At 63.7% G+C, this 19,740-nt stretch overlaps 1 protein-coding gene across 3 annotated transcripts in view; it reads left to right on the forward strand.

Moving 5' to 3' along the window:
• Positions 1–18,186, forward strand: part of HIP1R (huntingtin interacting protein 1 related) — a 26,851-nt gene extending 8,665 nt beyond the window's left edge. Inside the window, exons 2-32 of one of the 3 annotated variants that reach the window (XM_029216823.1) lie at positions 5,903–5,966; positions 6,403–6,545; positions 6,805–6,861; positions 7,937–8,017; positions 8,378–8,454; positions 8,740–8,801; positions 10,657–10,797; positions 11,499–11,556; positions 11,650–11,725; positions 11,909–12,049; positions 12,149–12,210; positions 12,471–12,543; positions 12,623–12,806; positions 12,890–12,978; positions 13,077–13,193; positions 13,284–13,385; positions 13,622–13,816; positions 14,049–14,196; positions 14,324–14,410; positions 14,753–14,860; positions 14,989–15,125; positions 15,395–15,505; positions 15,766–15,824; positions 16,023–16,093; positions 16,174–16,236; positions 16,597–16,711; positions 16,818–16,923; positions 17,033–17,156; positions 17,235–17,296; positions 17,432–17,638; positions 17,936–18,186. In XM_029216823.1, the coding sequence (XP_029072656.1) occupies positions 5,903–5,966; positions 6,403–6,545; positions 6,805–6,861; positions 7,937–8,017; positions 8,378–8,454; positions 8,740–8,801; positions 10,657–10,797; positions 11,499–11,556; positions 11,650–11,725; positions 11,909–12,049; positions 12,149–12,210; positions 12,471–12,543; positions 12,623–12,806; positions 12,890–12,978; positions 13,077–13,193; positions 13,284–13,385; positions 13,622–13,816; positions 14,049–14,196; positions 14,324–14,410; positions 14,753–14,860; positions 14,989–15,125; positions 15,395–15,505; positions 15,766–15,824; positions 16,023–16,093; positions 16,174–16,236; positions 16,597–16,711; positions 16,818–16,923; positions 17,033–17,156; positions 17,235–17,296; positions 17,432–17,638; positions 17,936–17,983 (3,168 nt within the window). In that variant the 3' untranslated portion in view covers positions 17,984–18,186. Of the gene's footprint in view, positions 1–5,902; positions 5,967–6,402; positions 6,546–6,804; positions 6,862–7,936; positions 8,018–8,377; positions 8,455–8,739; positions 8,802–10,656; positions 10,798–11,498; positions 11,557–11,649; positions 11,726–11,908; positions 12,050–12,148; positions 12,211–12,470; positions 12,544–12,622; positions 12,807–12,889; positions 12,979–13,076; positions 13,194–13,283; positions 13,386–13,621; positions 13,817–14,048; positions 14,197–14,323; positions 14,411–14,752; positions 14,861–14,988; positions 15,126–15,394; positions 15,506–15,765; positions 15,825–16,022; positions 16,094–16,173; positions 16,237–16,596; positions 16,712–16,817; positions 16,924–17,032; positions 17,157–17,234; positions 17,297–17,431; positions 17,639–17,935 lie in introns of those variants that run through there. The other 2 variants (XM_029216816.1, XR_003792680.1) reach the window with 2 other exon arrangements.
• The last annotated feature ends 1,554 nt before the right edge of the window (positions 18,187–19,740 follow it).

Raw genomic sequence — 19,740 nt, forward strand, 5'->3', positions numbered from 1 at the left:
AGCAGTGAGAGGCCCGCGTACCGCAAAAAAAAAAAAAAAAAAAAAGATAGTTTCAGGGAATAAATGTCCTGGGTGAAAGTAAACAGAAGGAAGCTATCTGTGTGGAGGGAGGGCTGCTTTAGCTAGGATGGTTGGGGGAGACCCCCCCAGGAGGGGCGTTTTAACTCAGAGCAGGGTGACCCCAGAAGCACAGCCGGGCTTGGGGGTGGGACCGGGCTTGTCCTGTTTGAGGAACAGAAGGAAGACGGTGTGGCTAGAACAAAGCTAGATGTTCCAGACATACTTTGTGTATGTTTGCATTCTCAAAGAGTTCAAGGGTTTTTTGCTCCTGCTTCCCAGACGGGAAAGGGGAAGCTTCTAAAGTGAAGGCGCCCCTGTGGGTCGGAGTGGACGGGACCGGGGCCTGTGTGCTGGGGTGCCATGGCTAGCAATGGTGGAACTGGGTGAGCAGACCTGTATTTGGCCCCGTTCACATGGGCTCCTGGGGAAGGGGTCTCCCCGAGTCCACATTCCTCTGCTGTGCAGAGCTCCCCACAGCCTGGAGGACGTCGGATCTCGCAGAGAACGTCCAGGGCTGCAGCCTCTGCGGTCACTTGGTTCTGACCCCCTGCAGGGGCTGTGGGTTTCTAGAATGGTGTGGCCAGTGTTGAGGCGCACCGGGCTGTGGCCTCATGCGCCGCTCTCCTGCTCTATCCTCAGTGACCGTCCTCTCCCCGTGGCTCTTCCTGGGCCCCCTTTGTCTGGCATGCAGCCCCACAGGCGACAGGGCAGGGAAGGGCTTGCTGTGTGCAATTGCTGACCAGAGCGTCCCAGCTTGGTTGCCCGGCTTCGCTGACGGTGTCCACACCCCAAGGCTTCTGGCTCGAGTCCACAGCAGGTGCCGAGGCTCTTGGGAATATCACCTGCTGGGGCTCCTGCCCCGGCCCCGCTGCTTCAGCCGGGTCGCCTCTCTCCTGAACCAGCAGCTAGATGCTTTCTCGTGTGTCCCTGGGAGTCTCCTGTCCAGGGACAAGTGCCATTGGTGGCTCTGTCTGGCCTGGTCTGGGGATTGCCTCCTCAGGCTTGACTCCCAGGGCCTCTGCTGGCACCAGATGGGGTTTTTATGTGACGAACAAGAACGAGATTGTTCCTGGAAGCAGGGGCAGGTGTGTCCTGAGGCTCTGGCTCCCATGGACCCAGTGGGCCCCTTGTAAGAGGCCTTCCCAGACGTCCCTGCCCTGGCTGCAGGACAGAAGCCGCCCCGGGAGGGAGCCGAGCTGAAGGCCCAGAGGGGGCCCCAGGGTCCGAAGGCCTCGCCTACGGGAATGGGGGAGCCGTGGGGTAGCCCCCTGAGCTGCTCGGTGCCACACAGTTGCTGTTCTTACCTGCGGTTTGAACGAATCCTGGATCCAGAACCTGCGTTTTGACTTGGAGTTGGGCCAGGTCCTCCCTGAGTGACACCAGGCCCTCGGGAGCTGGGTCCCTGCAGGGGGACAAAGGGGGGGACCAGAGGACGTGCGTGCTGGCGCACGGCTCCCTTAGCCCGGCCCTTCCCCCAGTGAGAGAGGCGGCGGGGACCCGGTGGTGGCTGAGGGGACAGTCTACAGAGCCAGCAGCCTGCTCGACCCGGCTTAACGGGGGAGGGTTGTCTATGTGGGGACAGTGCCTAGAATAGTGCCTGTGTTCGTCATTGTGACCTTGAGCTTTGATTTCCTCATCCACATGCTTCAAGGGTTACTTAGGAGATTAAACCAGATGATAATGGTGAGGTGCTCGGCACGGTGCCTGGCACATGGCTGAACTCGATAAAAATCATTTTATTATTCATTTACTGAGGCCAGTTTGTTGGCCTCTGGCATGAGATATGCCTCCTGCCAGCTTCCTGGTGCCAGCAATTCTGGCTGTGTCTCCAGAGCCTGCTAGAGCCTTTCCACCCCTCGGCCTTGTCCCCCGCCGCCCTCCGGAGGGTCAGGCCCCTCGCTGGGAGGTGGCTCCCTGGGCCTGGGCTCGGATTTTTCCAGCACAGAAGGAGCAGCGGTGGTCTGAATGGCCGTGACACTGTTTAGTCACCCACCCTCAGGGCTCTGAGAAGCGCTTCTGCCCGCCCTCCAGCTCCCTCCCCCAGAGCCCCCCTGGGCATATCTGGGGGTGTCAGACCCACCGTTACCGCTCTTGTCCTGCTTGGCTGCTCCCTGCCCCCCATCCATGGCCACTCAGAGGTCGAGTGGGAAGTCAGATAAACAGATCCCCAAGACGGTCGCCACCTGCCCCCCCGCCCCCCCCCAGGACCCTCTCTCTCCGGCTCTGGCTCGTCCATCTCGGCACCCAGGCCCCTAATCAATCCATTCCACTCGAAGCTTCTGTCTCCCAGAAGGCTCTCTCCATGGCAATTGATCCCGCCTGTCGTGAGGGGTTATACATGCTGTTGTCAGAACTGCCCCTGTACCAGGGCGGAAGGAAGCCTTCTGCAGGCTGGCAAGCTAGAGAGAGCCCACACGATGGTCCCCGGTGCCCCTCTGACCACCCCTCCTCCTTCAGGCTTCCTACAGTCGCTCGTTGGGCTGGTGTGAGGATGCCATGCTTGTGTAGACGGAACCAGATGTTGCAGTCAGAGCTGCACCTGGACTGTAAACCCAGGAGCTAAGCCACGTCAGAGTCACCCAGTACAGATTCCAGGGCTGAGGAGAGGAGCCCCAGTGCTCTCCCCGCCTCTGCAGCCCGCTCAGGACGGGCAGGGGAGGGACGGGCATCCCTGGGGCCTGCCGCCCCCTCCTGGGACGGGGCTTGGCTGCCGCGCCTGGCGGAAAAGCAGGCTTGTGCAGTGTCCACAGACCCGCCTCTGTGTGAGCACTGTGCCTCCTTGTGAGGCCTCCCGGTCCACACATCTGCCGCCTGCACACAGCAGGGCCGTGTTCCCGCTGGGAGGGACCCTGTTCCTACAGCCGGCGCGGGGAGCGGGCGGCACCGCTTGGGCGGAGGGGGCCAGACAGACTCCCGTGTGGCCTGAGTCACCACTTCTCTCTGGGGCCCGGGAGCCTCCCTCACTGCCTCTGAAGACCTTCCATGTGCCAGGCACCGTTTAGGGGCTGGGGCCACAGCAGCCCCAGAGAGGCGGAACCACTCCCCCCCCCACCCCGCCGTGGCGTAGACGTGGGCTGGGAGTGGGGGGAGGACAAGAGACAAATAAGGAAGACACTGTTGGGTGCTGACCACACGGAGAAGCATAAATCGGCAGATTTAAGTAGAGTGGCGGCAGGGAGGGGACAGGCGAGCAGATTCCCCAGAGGGGAGGGGCAGGCACTCTTTCCGGGGGTCCGGGGCCCAGCCGTGAGGGCGCTCCGTATACATTTGGGCCGACGGTGAAGTAAAAGCCTGTGCCCAGCAGCCTCTGGGGAAGGCTGCGCGGTGGGAATGCTTACCCTGGGCCGCCGGCCCCACCAGCCCATCCCTTCAGGGCGTCTCTGCTTCTGCTCTCCAGCTGCAGGCCCTGGGGGGGAGGGGGGTCAGCACGCCCCTCGTGGGCGTCTGCGGAGGACAGAGCACTTGCTGGGACTGCAGGTGGCATCTTTGCATCCCCGGCCTCCTGGGTAGCTTGCTCTGCCTGTGTGACTTTGGCTCTGCTCTGTTCTTGCCTGGGATCTTCTGAACAGGTGGCAGTCATCAGAGCCAGCTCAAGTGTCAGGGCAGCTGGGGGATGGGGTTACACACCCTCCCCGAGACAGGCACTCCCGGCTTATGGGCTGGTGTCTCTTCCCAGCTCTGTACCTGTACTGGAGGGAGGTGCCTGGGAGCTGGATAGCAGAATCGTTCAGGACACAGCCAGACCTGCCTTTGCCCTTATTAGCTGTACGGACGAGATACCCCAACTCCCGGAGCCTCAGTTTCCTCATCAGGAAAGTGAGGCCACGCCCACTCGCTAGGGTTGCTGCTGGGAGCGTGTTGCCTGTGCCTGGCGCAGGGGAGCAAGTGCCCGGGAATTGCTGGTTGTCGATTGTTGTCCTCATCGCTGCTGCTGTGGGCAGAGTTCTGCCTGGCGGGGCGTGATGTTCACGGGGCCGGGAACGGTACACTCGGGGTCCGGCCTCTCTCACGGTGATGCCTGTGGAGGGAAGGCAGGCGCTGGGGCCTCGGGGAGGCCGAGTTGGCAGAGGATCGGCAAACACAGAACAGATGGTGAGGGAGCCCTCGTGTCTGGCTCGCTGAGGCTTGGAGTGTAAGAGGTGCCAGAGCCTGTCTGCGTTCCTCTCAGGACCCCGGTACTGCGAGGCCAGAGCCACTCCCCCAGCCGAGCCTTGATGCTGGGAGAGTCGTCCGTGTCCCAGGGGCCTGGTGTGCTGCGTGCTGCAGACCCGCTCTCCCCGAGCCCCGGGGAATGGCCACAATGGGCGCTGTGTGTGAAAGGAGGTCAGCCAGCCTTGCTGGGGTGGGTGCGAGGGGCTAGCCCAGCCCCCAGCAGCTCCTTGGTCCGTGAGTCTGAGCAGAAAGCGCGGCCATGGCTCTCAGGGGGTTGCTTTTCTTACAGAGGGAATCTCACTGCTTTGCAAAGCAGGACCACAGTAGGGTCACAGCAGACTGTAGATGAGAGAAGTCGCCTCCTTGCCCAGCAGGGGCAGTTAATATTGTTCCCAGGCCAGAGGTGGAGAGCACAGTGGCCTCTGGTTTAAAAAGAAAGAAAGCTCTTGCTGCCCCTTGGGGCTCCCTCTCCGCCCTGTCCCGCTCCCGCCACTGCTGGGCCTGCTGTGGACAAGTCCACGCAGGGCCGGGCTGCAGGGTGAGCGCACAGCTTGCCCTGCTTAGCGAGCCCCCTGGACGGCCTGGGGCAGTGTGGGCCCTGGTGGAAGACCTGTGGGAGACGTGCGAGAATCGGCTGACCTAGAGAGGAGTCTGCACTGGTCAGGGACCTCATCCTGTCCCTCCCACCAATGGCACCGGCAGCTCTTCTCATTCGGTCCACAAGCACAGATGCCCCAAGCTCGGGGCTGGGTGGGTGGACAGAGGCTTACAAGACCTGCCGCCAGGTACAGAATTAAAACATATCCATAAGTAAACCCAGGGCCGGCGGTGGTTCCTAGGTGAGTGGGATGGGGGTGACAGTAAGTGCCCTGAGCCTGTGTGAGGGAGCAGTCACATCCAGGAAGACTTCTCAGAAGAGGTGGTGTTGAACTAAGGGGGACGAGACAAGACTCCAGCAGCTGGAGGTGGGAGGGGACCAGCATCGAGGATGAGTTTGCCGCTTGCTCAGGGCCTGAGTGGTAGCAGCATGTGTGCTAAGCGGGTCCCCCTTCCTGCCACCCCTGGCGGGGCTGCGGCCGCTGTTTGTGTCGGTGGGGGTGGGAGCTGAGTCAGGATTCGTCCAGGATGCATGTGGACAGGCAATGGGACCTGGTTTATCCTGGTTTTCCACAAAGTGGCTGTGAGGCCTCATGTCTCCAGGCCGTGCCCCGTGGTAAAGTAGGGGTGACGTGCATGTTTTGGTGGAGTGCAAGAGGGCTCAGGCCACAGCAGCCTCTCCCAGAGGACAGACCCGATGGAGGATGTCCTGCGGGGACTGGCGGCTCCCCTGGGGCCCAGGGGCTACGCCTTCTGGGGAAAAGGAATCACACGCAGCTTTCAGATCAGAGTTGCTCTCCTGCAGCACAAGCCGGCTTTCGTCCTTACCTCCCAGGCCTCTGGAAGCTCTGTGTGGTTGTGGCATCGGGTGTTAGCTGTAGTTTGAGCTGCACATGTCACGTGAAGAAGGGCCTTGAGTGGTCTGGTTTGCTTAGGTTAGAGAATTTCTATTTTTCCCTTATCTCTACTCTCGCCTTTAACCGCCTGGAAGGATCGGTCCTGTCTGTGTGTCGCCCCTTCCCCCTTTGGGTGGTCTCTCCCAGGAAGCCTGCCGGGTGGGTTTCTGACCTCTGCCTCCTCTGTTCCCTCCCAGGCCATCAGCATCAGCAAAGCCATCAACACCCAGGAGGCCCCCGTGAAGGAGAAGCATGCCCGTCGTATCCTCCCTGCTGCCAGCGGCCCCCGTCCCTCTGGGCCCCAGGGGAGGCGGGGAGGGTGAAGAGGACGTGGGGGAAGTGAATTAGGGGAGCAGTGGGCGCACCAGATGGCCTGATGAGGGGGGGTGTCCCCCTGTGGCCTTGGGCCAGCCTCGCTCAGCTCCTTCCAGACTCTGAGTCCCATCTCAGGAAGGCCACCTATTGTCTTAGGCCACTGGGCCCAGCTAAATTCGTGGGGCATGACCTTGCCCTTTCTCTTGCTTGGCTGAGAGCCGTAGCTTTTGGTGAGCTGTGGCCGACGCGGAGGGAGGGGTGTGGGGAGGGGAGGGCAGCCTTCCACCCGCCTCTCTGCGCTCAGTTCAGCTGCACCTGCTGAGCACCCGACCTCCCCCACGCGTGAGTCCCTGCTGCCTGCACTTGGCCTTGACCCTGGTAGGCATCATCCTGGGCACTCACCACGAGAAGGGGGCCTTCACCTTCTGGTCCTATGCCATCGGGCTGCCGCTTCCCAGCAGCTCCATCCTCAGCTGGAAGTTCTGCCACGTCCTCCACAAGGTCCTTCGAGATGGGCACCCCAACGTGAGTAGCCGCTGTTCCGGGGGCCCGGGCCCTCCGTCTGCCGCCTCTTGAACACCCCAGGGAGGCCCAGAGCTGCATCCTTCGAAATGAGGGCTGTCCTGGCGTCTGTGTCCCTCAGCTCCAGGCTGGCCCACCTTGCCTGCTGCCTGCACCCCGTACAGGGGAGCAAGTGTCGGGACCGCCCCCCCCTCCCCCCACCGCCCCACCGACGAAGGCTCTGGCTCCTTCATCCTCCCTTCTTGTCTCCCCCTCTGGGCAGGTGCTGCATGACTGCCAGCGGTACCGGAGCAACATCCGGGAGATCGGAGACTTGTGGGTAGGTGCGGGGAGCGGGCATGGTGGCCTTAGCGCCTCGCCAGCAACACCACCCGGAAAGTCCACCGCCATCCTGCTTGGCACACAGGCCCGAGGGGGGAACAGAGCACCTGCAGTGGTGCCCCCCGCCTCCTCCTCCCAGCACAGTTAGAGCCGTGTTCAGTGGGGCCATGGCGGCGGGCGATGAGCATCAGTAGATGAAATTGAGCCTTGCTTTTAAGGCCTGGCGCAGAAGTCCCAAACACATCCCTAACGGGCCCTCCGGCTCCAGAAATCAGCAGCCCTTCAGTCCCTGTGAGTTCACTACCCCACCCTGAGTCTGGGTAAGTGGTGCAGACTCTGAGCCCCCAAGACCGGCAGCTTTTGAATCTTGGAAGTCTGCATTTTCAGCAGGCTCTCCAGAAGTGTCTCATCCACAGTGAAGTCTCAGAGCCCCAGGACCTTGTATTCTAGATCCACTCCATGACCCTCAGGAATTAGGGGCGTCCCCTGAGTGGAGAGAGGGCTTCTGGCCTTATCTGCCCTCTGGGAGCACTGCTGGGGCCCCAGCAGCCGGGGCGGGGGCCAGGTGGCCTCTGGGAACTGACCGGCTTGCAGAGGGGACGCCCCTTGAAGGAAGGTGGCGTCCCTGGTGCCATCTGCAGATGTGGGCCCAGCAGGCGTGGCCACAGGGGACATGGTGTCTGGAGGCGGCTGCGGGGAGGATGTGTTCACGCGCCCGTCGGAACGTACCTCCCCAGCCCCCACCAGCATTTCAATAGAGCGTCCCACCTCAGAATTGGCCTCTTGCCCTGGACGAGGAGCTCTCTTGTCCCGAGAGTCTCTCTGGTAAGAGTGAGAAGAAGAGAGCGATAGGCAGAGAGGGGGCTGGCAGAGGCCCTTGGGAAAGGAGGTTGGCCACCTCTGGTGAGTTGAGCAATGGTTGTTGAATGAATAAGTGACAGCGTGGGAGGCTGAAGGATTGACACCCTGCTCATCATCTTGCATCTTCCGGCCTCGCCTTCCTTGTTTGCCATGCGGGGTTCCTGGGCAAGCTCATGGGCAGTGTGTCCTTACCCAGGGCCCTTTCTCCACAGGGCCATTTGCATGACCGATATGGGCAGCTGGTGAATATTTACACCAAACTCTTGCTGACCAAGATATCCTTCCACCTCAAGGTAGTTTCCTCGGGGGAATCGTGGGGCTGGTGGGACCCTGGGCTCTTCCCTCCAAGATGTCTCAGAGGGTGGGATCTGTCCTGTCCCCACCTGACCCAAGGGGGAGCTTGGGACAGACGGCAGGGAAGTCAGAAGGCCCGGAGGCGTTTCCCAGCGCGGGAGGTGGTCTTAGCCCTGCCCTCAGCTCCAGGTGGACGTCCCATCCTCTATGTCTTGGTCTCTGTAGTCACTGCCCGGGGCAGATGGTGGCTCCACAGGCTAGGGGGCTTTTCCAGCCCCTTTCCCTCCCTTAAAAGCTAGAAGCGGTGCTGGGCCAGAGCTGAGAGGGGCTGCGGTTGAGTGGGGGTGTCTTCTCCGCAGCACCCCGAGTTCCCTGCGGGCCTGGAGGTGACAGACGAGGTGTTGGAGAAGGCCGCTGGGACCGATGTCAACAACGTGTGAGTCCCCCGGTTTCCCGTCTGTTCCTGCGGTGTTCCTCACCCAGGTTCCCACCGGGGGCCATGCTCTGTCTGGGGCTGGAGGTCGTCACATGCCCAGGAGCTGTGGCTAAAGCTAAAGGGATGGGGCTTACTTGGAGCTGGGCATTTTGGCTGAAGGACTGCCGTCTGTGCATCCGTGCAAGGGCGTGTGCGTGGACTGTGCTCCCCCTCCCGCCTGGGGGTTCTCGCAGGGCCATGCCCCGCACCCCTCCCGCTCATCTCTCCCTCCTCCTTCCCCCGTAGCTTCCAGCTCACTGTGGAGATGTTCGATTACATGGACTGTGCGCTGAAGCTCTCTGAATCAGGTGAGCCAGCCGAGGGGCTGACCCGGGGCCTGCTGCCTCTGGGGGCCAGCCATTCTTGAACACACCTGCCCCCTGGGACCACACTCCCACCAGGAGCAGGTCACGGGGCCTCCAGGTGCCCCCAGAGCATGGGAGGGAGAGGCCTTTACCGCCCCTGCAGGACGCCAGGCAGGCGGTACGTCCAGGGAACAGTCCCGGCCGAAGGATACCCACTCTGGCACCAAGGCGCGGGGTGGGGGGTTGCCGGGGGGTGCCAGGAGCCACCTCTTCAGGTTCCCGATCCACCTCCCAGCTGAGCCTGCCCCGAGGCAGTTGGTTTCGACCTTCTTGCCCGTTCTCTGCTGTCAAAGGCCTCTGAGTCAGGTCAGATTTCCCAGCCCAGGAACGTGGTAGCTGTTGAACAGGAAATCTCAGGGGGCTCACCCTCTTGGGGTTGCGGAGGTGATTGTTTCCAGTGGCAGCTTCAGAACAACTTGTGGGTGACTCGATGCTCTCTCGCTCTCCACGGGAGAGTGAGAGGCAAATGCCTTTTTAATGGAAAACCAGGAATGAGAAAGAGGTGCCTGGGCATCCTCCTGGCGCCGGGGGCTGGACCCTGAGGCTGGGTGAGTCTGGGGGCAGCTGTGCTGCAGAGATGGGCCTCTCCCCAGTCGCCACGATGGGAGGCGGAGAAAGCCCACAGCCAGTGCCCGCACCCCCTGTGCCAGCGTCTCCCTGAGAGTGTGAGGGGAGTGGGCGTTACCCGCCCCAGGTTTGTAACAGCCACAAATGGGAAATGTCCTGAATGCCCTTCAGCTGAGAAATGGCTGCATTGTGTTTTAAAATGCAAAATAGTATTCTGTGTGTATTTTAATTGTTTACAAGGAAAATGTACTTGACGTGACATGTAATTAAGTTTTAAGCGGGTGAGGGACAGCACTTGGCGCCTTCCTCCTCGTCCCTTCCCTCCCAGGCGTCCTTGTGTCACTGTGGAGGTTTGCAGATCGCCCCACCCCAGGCAAGGTGAGAGTAGGCCCGGGTTGGGGGCCACCCATCTGGAACCGTGTCCCACGTGGGCCGCCCTGGGTGTCACGTGCTCATTTCTCTCCTTGCTCCAGAGAGCAAGCCCGTTGGGGGTGGCAGTATGTCTGTCTCTTTCCCTCCTACTTGGTCCGTCGGATGAAAGGCTGATTCTCAAGGTCAGGGGAGATTGACCCCGAATGCAAGTGAGGTTTTGGGGTCCATTGGGGTTTGCAGAACCGCGTCCTGAGCCCGCTGCTGTGAGACTGACCAAGCCCGGGCCTGTGTCCACATCTGCAGAACGAGGCCTTGGGGCTGCACAGCCTTAGGCCTCCATCCTTCCCTAGGATTCAGCCCATGAAGCCCATGAAGCTGGAAGCCCACGGGTACAGGGCTGTTGAAGTCACCCTGTCTCTCCAGCTCTGCATCCTGGGCCCACTGCCTGGAAGCTCTCCAGAGACGCTGGCCGAGCTGAGCTGCATTTCATTTGCCCGCCCACCTTGCTGTCACCTCAGTTTGTGGGAGCGCTGGGCCTTGGTCCTCGGCAGCTTCAGTGCACAGGGTCCTTCCTCGCCTCGAGGAGCATGTTGGTGTCCGAGGGCCTGGGGTAGGGTCCCACCGCCTGGCTGGGACTGGTAAAGCCAGTTACCCAGGCCATTGCCCCGTCTTCAAACCCAGCTGTCTAGGTTGCTGTGACAGTGCCGTGAGATGACGGTCAGGGCCAGCGCTCAGCCGCTGTCCTCACTATGGTCGTCACTATGCCTGTAAGCAGAGTGGGGTCTGCGCCTGCGTCTCCCGGCTCCGCGTGCTCAGGCTCCTCCCGCCCCCCCTTTTTTATTTTTATTTTTTTTTACAGTTTTCCGGCAGCTCAACACGGCCATTGCCGTGTCCCAGATGTCCTCGGGCCAGTGCCGCCTGGCCCCCCTCATCCAGGTCATCCAGGACTGCAGCCCCCTCTACCACTACACGGTCAAGCTCATGTTCAAGCTGCACTCCTGTGAGTCCCGCTGCCCCCAGCCCTGCTGGCCTCGGCCCCGAGGGTCAGCCGAAGCCCCAGAGGGCTGTGCTGATAGACTGTATCAGGGATGGGAATCAAGCAGTCTTTAAGATATTTATTAATTAAACATAACAGGAATAAACTCATTACCCACTAACATAAATAACATGTTGTAAAAAAAAATCACTATTTTCCAAAACAAAGATTTAGTGGGAAGAGCCACGTAGTTTTACGTGTTTACAGTTCTCTTAACCGCCTGGCCTCGGAGGCGGCAGCGGGGTGCTCACTGGGCTGGCGGGGAGGACTGGGGGAGGCACGTGGTGGCTCCTTAGTGCTCAGAAAGGGTCTGGGCTGCTGGCTGGGGTCTGTGAGCTGCTCCAGTGTCAACCTTGGGCAAACTCGAGGGAGGGCGACCTGACGGACCAGCAGAGCCCACGTGCGGTGCACTGTGGTCAGGGTTCTGCCCGTCCCACTCACCGGTTCCTTCCCTCACTCAGTCAAGAGCTGAACTCCTCATAGGGGGTTCTTTGGGCCCTCCTGATGGTGGGTGGGACGCAGCCAGGTGGCAGGTAATCTGTCTAATCTGTGATGGTTTCTAGAACGTGGAGGAGCAGGGAGGGGGAAGGGAGGGAGCAGATCTGAAGTCTCGGGCACAGAGCAGTGAGCAAGGAGGGAGTCCCCTTACACCTCCCTGCCCCCAGGCCTCCCGGCAGACACCCTGCAAGGCCACCGGGACCGGTTCCATGAGCAGTTTCACAGGTACCAGCCTGGGCGGGGTGGAGGGTGGCGGCGTGTGCTGGGGCTACTGGGCTGGGGCCTGGCTCCTCTGACCTCCCGCCTCCGTCCCCGTAGCCTCAGAAACTTCTTCCGCAGAGCCTCTGACATGCTCTACTTCAAGCGGCTCATCCAGATCCCCCGGCTGCCCGAGGTACCTGCGCCCTCCAGAGGCCGCCGCCAGCCTGCAGCCCTGTTCTGCCCTGGGCTCTGGGCTTGAGGACCGTGGCCGCCTGGCTGGGCGCCATGTGGGGCCTCGTGTGGGCTGTGGGAGCGGCAGAGGGAGGGCCTTCTGCTGGGGGGAGCGCTGAGTCGCTTTCACCCGCTGCCCCCTCAGGGACCCCCCAACTTCCTGCGGGCCTCGGCGCTGGCCGAGCACATCAAGCCGGTGGTGGTGATTCCTGAGGAGGCCCCCGAGGACGAGGAGCCCGAGAACCTCATCGAGATCGGCTCGGGGCCCCCCGCCGCGGAACCAGCGGTGAGCTGCCCCCTCCTCGCTGGGGGCACTGGGGGTGGCTGGGACTCCCTCCTGGCCTGGGGGAGTGGGGGCGGGGGTCACCGAGCTTTGCCGTGGCAGGTGGTGGCTGACCTCTTTGAGCAGACATTTGGACCCCCGAATGGCTCCATGAAGGACGACAGGTGAGGGCCGGGGGAGCCCAGCATCGTGGGAAACAGCCTTCTGGGAACTGTGATCCCGAAAGATCTTGGCTGGGGACACAGACCTGAGATGTTCAGACCCCGAGGGGGTGCTGATGAGAGGACCAGTGGCCGTGCCCGGGTCCCCTGATCGTCCCGGTTGAGTGGACTGGAACGCCGGGACCACGCGGGCTGGGGAAGACCACGCGGGCTGGGGAAGACCACGCGGGCTGGGGAAGACCCCGCCTGACCTCTGTCCCCAGGGACCTCCAGATAGAGACCTTGAAGAGGGAGGTGGAGACGCTCCGCACCGAGCTGGACAAGATCCAGCTGGAGGTGAGGGGCACGGGCAGCGGCGCAGGGGCGGGCGGCTGCCCCGCGCGGGGGACCTACACCCCACCCTTCCGCCGCCCAGGCGCAGCGGTACATGGCGCAGCTGAAGGGCCAGGTGAACGCGCTGGAGGCTGAGCTGGAGGAGCAGCGCAAGCAGAAGCAGAAGGCCCTGGTGGACAACGAGCAGCTGCGCCACGAGGTGGCCCGGCTGCGCGCCGCCCAGCTGGAGGGCGAGCGCCACCAGGGGCTGCGAGAGGAGGCGGAAAGTGCGTGGGCGGGGCGGCAGGGTGGGGCGGGGGGTACGCCGCCGGGCTGGGGGTCACGGCCGTAGCCTCCGCCTCCCCCGCAGAGAAGGCCAGCGCCACTGAGGCGCGCTACAACAAGCTGAAGGAAAAGCACAGCGAGCTCATCACCACGCACGCCGAGCTGCTCAGGAAGGTAGGCCCGGGGGGCGCGGACGGGGGCCGGTGGGAGGAGGGGGCCCTAAGCGCAGCCCAGCCGAGCCTGTCCCTGGTCCCCGGTCCCCGCCGGTGCAGAACGCAGACACGGCCAAGCAGCTGACGGTGACACAGCAGAGCCAGGAGGAGGTGGCGCGGGTGAAGGAGCAGCTGGCCTTCCAGGTGGAGCAGGTGAAACGGGAGTCAGAGATGAAGGTGCGTCCCGTGATCACAGGCCCTGCCCCGTAGACTCCCGTGACCCCCAGCTCCATTGCCCCCGTGACGTTCTGTCTCCTCCCGTCGTAGCTGGAAGAGCAGAGTGACCAGCTAGAGAAGCTCAAGAGGGAGCTGGAGGCCAAGGCGGGAGAGCTGGTGCGGGCGCAGGCGGCCCTGAGCCACGTGGAGCAGGTGTGTTCCCTCCCAGGCCGGGCTGCCACGGAGCGGGGCGTGGTCCAGAGCGGCTTGCCCTGGTCTTGGGGTGTGGCTCTGACCCAGCCCCAGGGGGTACACAGGGCAGAGGACCCGCTCCTGGGCCCTCAGCCAGCCTTCAGTCTCCTGGGGCCCCAGGGAGGGTCTGTAGATTTGGGTGGGGATGGGGGCGGGCGGGGCCTCTGGAAGCCCTGCTCACCGCCCGATGTTCACAGAGCGGGTTGGAGCTGAGCTCGAGGCTGGATGCGCTGAGTGCAGAGAAGGACACACTGAGCAGCGTCGTGCGGCAGCGGCAGGCTGAGCTGGTGGCAGCCCAGAGCCTGGTGCGGGAGAAGGAGGCGGCGCTGGACCAGGAGCAGCAGCGCAGCTCCAGGGAGAGGGACGAGCTGCAGGGGCGGCTGGCAGACAAGGTGCGGGCCCGCCCCGCCACCCCGCCACCCCGCCACCCCGCCGCGTACTCTCACCCTGCATAACAGCTGAATCGGGGCAGAATTCCCTTTTATCATGAGCTGCGCGCCCCGCTCCTGAGGGAGCAGCCCAGGCACAGGGGGTGCAGCAGGGCCTCTCGCTAAAGCCCCCTCCCCAGCGAGGGTCTCCCCTGGGGCCTGGCTGGCTCACCGCCGCCTCACCTTCTCCCACCAGGAGTCTCAGGAGCAGGGGCTGCAGTGTAGGCTGCTGGATGAGCAGTTTGCCATGCTGCGGGGCACCGCTGCCGAGGCCGAGCGCATCCTGCAGGACGCCGTGGGCAAGCTAGACGACCCCCTGCACCTGCGCTGCACCAGCTCTCCAGGTAGGGCCGCGGCGGCAGGCGCTCTGGCGTTACTCTTCCCTAATTCTCACCCACCCACCCTGAGGGAGGAGGGTGCTGGGGCCTCAGGCCAGGCTCTGCCCCTCACCGATTCTCCCTGTGCTGGCAGACTACCTGGTGAGCAGGGCCCAGGCTGCCCTGGATGCCGTGAGTGCCCTGGAGAAGGGCCACGCCCAGTACCTGATCTCCAGGGCAGGTGAGTGCAGCTGGGGCCGGCCTGGGCAGGGCAGAGGCCGCCAGCGGTGGTGACCCGGGCCCACGGGCCATTGCCACCTCCTGCTTTCGGGGCGGTTTCCCACCACAGGCGCCTCTCCAGGAAGCCCCAGCCCCGTTCCAGAGATCAGCCTTTCGGGCCAGGGGTCACAGAGACCATGGGGTGGTTCCTGCGATGCTGCTTTCCAGCTGCGTGGCCTTGGCCCAGCCCCCTCCCACCGAGAGCTGGGGTACTGGAGCCCATGTGGGCTTGCCAGGCAGGAGAGGCACCACCGGGGCCTGTTCCAGAGCAGCAGCGTTAAGGGTTGTCGTTCTTCCCGCGCAGACGCCTCTGCCCTTGTGGCAGCCCTGACCCGGTTCTCCCACCTGGCCGCAGACACCATCGTCCACGGCAGTGCCACCTCCCACCTGGCCCCCACTGACCCTGCTGACCGTAAGTGCGCCCTGGGCTTGTCACACGAGCTCCTCACTGTGGACCCGGGAAAGGGGGTCCTGGCGTCAGACCCGGTTAGGGTCTCCCGGGGTTCTCGGCGCCGGCTCCCCTCAGCCCTCTCCCCCCAGGCCTGATCGACACCTGCAGGGAGTGTGGAGTGCGGGCTCTGGAGCTCGTGAGGCAGCTGCAGGATCAGCAGGCTCTGCTGCGGGCCCGGCCCAGCCTGGTGCAGACCCCCCTGCAGGGCATCCTTCAGCTGGGCCAGGTGAGGTGTGCAGCCGGGATGCCCAGTGTGGGGCAGGGTCTGGAGGGGGGCGGTGGTGCTGGGCTGGGGTCCCTAGCTTCTCTGCACCTCCTTCCAGTTTGGGCTGAATAGGTGCTCACGTGTAGAACCTGTAGCTGTGGGACACGGGGTGGGTGGGTACAGAGCACTACCCTCTAGGGCCCCGTGGCCCCAGTCTCACTCCCAGGCTCTGTGGGGTGGCAGGAGGTGGAATCCATCTCCTCTGACTCCTGGATTCCCTCATCCCCCAGGAGCTGAAGCCCAAGATCCTGGACGTGCGTCAGGAGGAACTCGGGGCTGTGGTGGACAAGGAGATGGCGGCCACGTCTGCAGCCATCGAAGATGCGGTGCGGAGGATCGAGGTGAGGACCAGGGTGCGGGAGCCCCGGGGGTGCTGGGCTGAGTGTGGGCTGCACCCCTCTCTGCACTCAGCCTCCGTGCGACGGCCAGACGGCCTCTGCAGGTCAGAGGTGGGAGGGTGGGCGGGGGCCCTGGTGTTCGGGCCCTGGGCCTCACCTCCCTGGCTCCGTGGCTGATCCCAGGGCTGGTCCAGTGCGGGTGTCCCCTTTCCTCGCACGCTGCCCTCCTCCCCACCCACTCAAAGCTCTGCCATCGGGTGTAGGACGTGATGAACCAGGCCCGCCATGCCAGCTCTGGGGTGAAGCTGGAGGTGAATGAGAGGTGAGACCTACTTCTGGCCCACCAGTCGCCCCAGGGCGGGTTCCCCAGTTTTTCCAGATGGGGGGGGGAGGGGCTTCTGCCCTCCTGACTGCTTAGCTCTCCAGAAAGAAGGCCTGGGAACCGCAGAGCACGCCCGACCCTGTGGGCCCACCTGCCGAGCACCCTGACGCCCCCGTGGCTTCTGGGGCCGCACTGCAGCTCCTTTTCTCTCTTTTCCTCACCCTTCTGCTCCTCTCAGGATCCTCAACTCCTGCACAGACCTGATGAAGGTGAGTGGCTGGCTGGGACCCAGGGCGGGCCCTGTGCCTGGCCGGGCCCCCAAGAATGACACACGTCTTGGTCTTGGCAGGCCATCCGGCTCCTGGTGACAACGTCCACGAGCCTGCAGAAGGAGATCGTGGAGAGCGGCAGGGTGAGCTGGGCCGCTGGTCTCACGGGGCCAGGTGGGACCCCCTCCCTAGCGGGCAGGCCGCACAGCTAGGCCATCGAGGGACAGGTTCCTGACTCCAGAGCGCTCTCCGTCGCGGATCACCTGGCCTGTGGCCTAAGCCCACCTCGGGACTCCTCTTGGGCATGAGGCCCCTGAGTGTGCGGTGGAGTGCGGGCGGGCCCTCCCAGTGCATGCAGCATACCTGGGAATCCCAGACCAATCCTCCAGGGCCCAGGGATGCGCCCTAGTGGCCAGGGTGAGGGGAGGAGGGCCCACCCGCGGGGATCTGTTGCCACCCGGGACGTCCTTGACTGGTCCATTCCGCCCTCCTGTCGCCACTAGGGGGCAGCCACGCAGCAGGAATTTTACGCCAAGAATTCGAGGTGGACGGAAGGCCTCATCTCCGCCTCCAAGGCCGTGGGCTGGGGAGCCACGCAGCTGGTGTATGTCGTCTCAGGTCGGGGGCAGCAGGGTGTGTGGTGCTCAGGGTCTGCGGAGGGGTGTTGAGGCGGCCTGCCGTCCAGGGGCTCGGAGACCCAGGCCCTGCCCGGCTCTGCCCCCAGGGAGTCAGCAGACAGGGTGGTGCTTCACACGGGCAAGTACGAGGAGCTCATCGTCTGCTCCCACGAGATCGCGGCCAGCACAGCCCAGCTGGTGGCGGCCTCCAAGGTGAGCCTCCCCTCGGGCTCCTGGGCTCCCGACCATGGCGGCGGCACCACGTGTGGCGGGGAGACCGTGGGGGTGGTGCAGCCAGCAGGCCGTCCTGCCCCCCACTCAGGTGAAGGCCGACAAGCACAGCCCACACCTGAGTCGCCTGCAGGAATGCTCACGCACCGTCAATGAGATGGCCGCCAGCGTGGTGGCCTCCACCAGGTCGGGCCAGGAGCAGATCGAGGACAGAGGCGAGTGCTGGGGCCCCGGTGCAGCGGCCGGGCTGGGGGCGGGTGCCCAGATGCTTACCCACTCTCCTCTGGCCGCAGACACCATGGACTTCTCCGGCCTCTCCCTCATCAAGCTGAAGAAGCAGGAGATGGAGACCCAGGTGGGCGCCCTCGGCTGTCCCTCTCCAGTCCCCCCTCCTACCCCCGTCCCTCTCCCGCGGCTGAGCTCCGGGAAGGCGGGAGGGCCCCTGGGGTGAGGCTGTGGGCCTGCTGAGCGGCCGCGCACCGGGCTGCAGGTGCGGGTCCTGGAGCTGGAGAAGACACTGGAGGTGGAGCGCGTGCGGCTGGGCGAGCTGCGGAAGCAGCACTACATGCTGGCCGGGGCCGTGGGGACGCCCGGTGCGGATGAGCCCGGCCGGCTCAGCGCTGTCCCCCGCGGCGGGACCTCCAAGAAGCCGCCCCTGGCCCAGAAGCCCAGCGTGGCCCCCAGGCAGGACCAGCAGGTGCGGGGAGTCAGTGCGGGTCGGGGGGGGGGGGTGACAGCAGAGGGGCCCCAGGAGTGCTGTCCCGGCCTCTGCTCACTGGCCTGTGGGGCAGCGGGCCTTGGGGACGGTCAGAAGCCACTGACCAGTGGGGGCAGACACGCGGCCCCAGCAACGCAGGGAGCACGGCAGGTGCCAAGGCCTCGTGCCAGGGAAGGGGCAGGGGCCAAGGAGCGGCGGGGTGCCTGGGGCCCGACGCAAGGTATGTTAGGCACTCCTGGCCGTGGCCACCGAGCCCCTCACCTTTGACTCCTGCAGCTTGACAAAAAGGATGGCAGCTACGCGGCTCCACTCGTCAACTACTAGCCACCACCCCCCCCCGCCCGAGGGGTCCAGCGGGGAGGCTGACGGCCAGGCCTGGGCCTCGTGGCTGAGGAGCCTCTGAGAAGGCCCAGCCCTCGCTGAGCGCCCAAGGGCTCAGGGCTGACCGGGGCTGACCGGAGCAGTTCTTCCTGGACGAGAGCCTAGTTACCTGCAACAGGAACTTCTCAGAGCAGCCAGGACCCAGCAGGCCTGAGCCACAGCTCTTCAGGAAATACACGGAGCATTTCTAATATTCTGAGTTAGATCTTTTGTGAGTTTGTGTGCAACACACCAGAAAGCAGGGCCATTGGAGGGGGTGTTTGTTTGGGCCGGGCCTCCCCTGCCCCTGGGACTCGCAGTCTGAGGTTAGAGGTGACTAGAACACAGTCTGTGCTGGCTGTTGGAGACATGGGGAAGACATCACCTGTTCGTGGCCTTCTTGGGACCTGGTGCGGCCTCAGGCAAAGCAGGATGCTCTTAGGTGGGCTGGGGGTAGCGCCCCTTTCTCCTTGGGCCTCGCTCTAGGGCGTCAGTGACGGTGAGCGCTGAGGACGAGACCCTTGCCTGGGAAGGGGGGCAGGCCGGGTGCTGCCATCCTCCTGGAGTCTGTTCCTGCTGGAACCTGCGGTGACCCTCCTGCTTCCTGTTTTTCTTTCCCCTGGTCTGGCTGCCCCTCCCCATGCCCAGCCACCTCATTCCTCCCTTTGCCTCCCCATCCCTGGGAGGTTTCCAGCCCTCCCACAGGCCTCTCCAGCTCAGTCAGAAAAAGCCCAGAAACTAGGAGCCGCCTGCGCCCTCTTCGGATCAGATCAAAGGCACCTGGTGCTCCTGGGGCAGGGGGCTGCCCTCCGGGAGGGCTGAACACGCTCTCCTCGAGCCCCCCGCCTCCTCCTGGGAAGAGGGAGGCCTGGCTGGAAGGAAGAAACTCGGCCTGGAGAGGAGCACAAGGTGGCAGCTCGATTCGCTTTGCGTGTAGTATTTCCTCGTGTTGAAGTGTCAGATCGGCAATAAACCTCACTTTGACTGTTGTCACCCCACAGTGAGGGGCTGCGCCTGCTTCTTCATTTCTCCAGGGCCAGTACACTGGGGAGGGGAGGGACCCCCCTTAGTTTCTGCAGGAAACAGTAGAACATGGGAGCCACAGAAAACCTTGCCGCTTCCGGTTCTGCCAAGAAGTGCCCGGCTCGTTTCCCTGGGAGGTTTGTGACTCTGGGACGCTTCTTTGGGGAGTCTAAGGGCTTTTCTCTGAGAGGCCTCTGTTCCCAGCCAGAGGCCCCCTCGGGTCTTGATCCCCCTCCCCCAGAGCTGTTGGAAGCTCCGCCTCTTTCAGGAAGGGAGGGGTGAGGCCAATTCCTCAGTTACAAATCTTACCTGAAGGATTTCACCTGAATTTCACGTCTGAGCTTGGTGGTGACCCTGACCCCTGGCTGGACTTGACTGCAGTGGCCAAACCAGCCTTTACACTGGAGAACTTACCAGGCGTCTAGGTTCCTGAGAGCGCAGCTGGCTGTGCCCACACCCACGTTCCCTGGAAGCACCCCGTGGCCGGCTGCCCTCAGCAACCGCACCCCTCCCCCAAGGTCACCAGCATTTGTGGATCCAAAGGACGGCGCAGGTCAGGGGAGGAAAAGGGCACCTCGTGTGGCTCCTGCCGTGTGGCAAGCACGCCACTCCCCCGCCTCGGTTTCCCGGAGGATGAAGTGGGGCTGTGAGGGGGCGGGTGTGGTCAGGTGAGAAAGGGCTTTGAAAACCAGCCTCCG

The sequence above is a fragment of the Monodon monoceros genome, unplaced genomic scaffold (genome assembly GCF_005190385.1).
Source record: "Monodon monoceros isolate NGI ecotype Baffin Bay Population unplaced genomic scaffold, NGI_Narwhal_1 Super_Scaffold_1, whole genome shotgun sequence".
Classification (NCBI taxonomy): Eukaryota; Metazoa; Chordata; class Mammalia; order Artiodactyla; family Monodontidae; genus Monodon; species Monodon monoceros.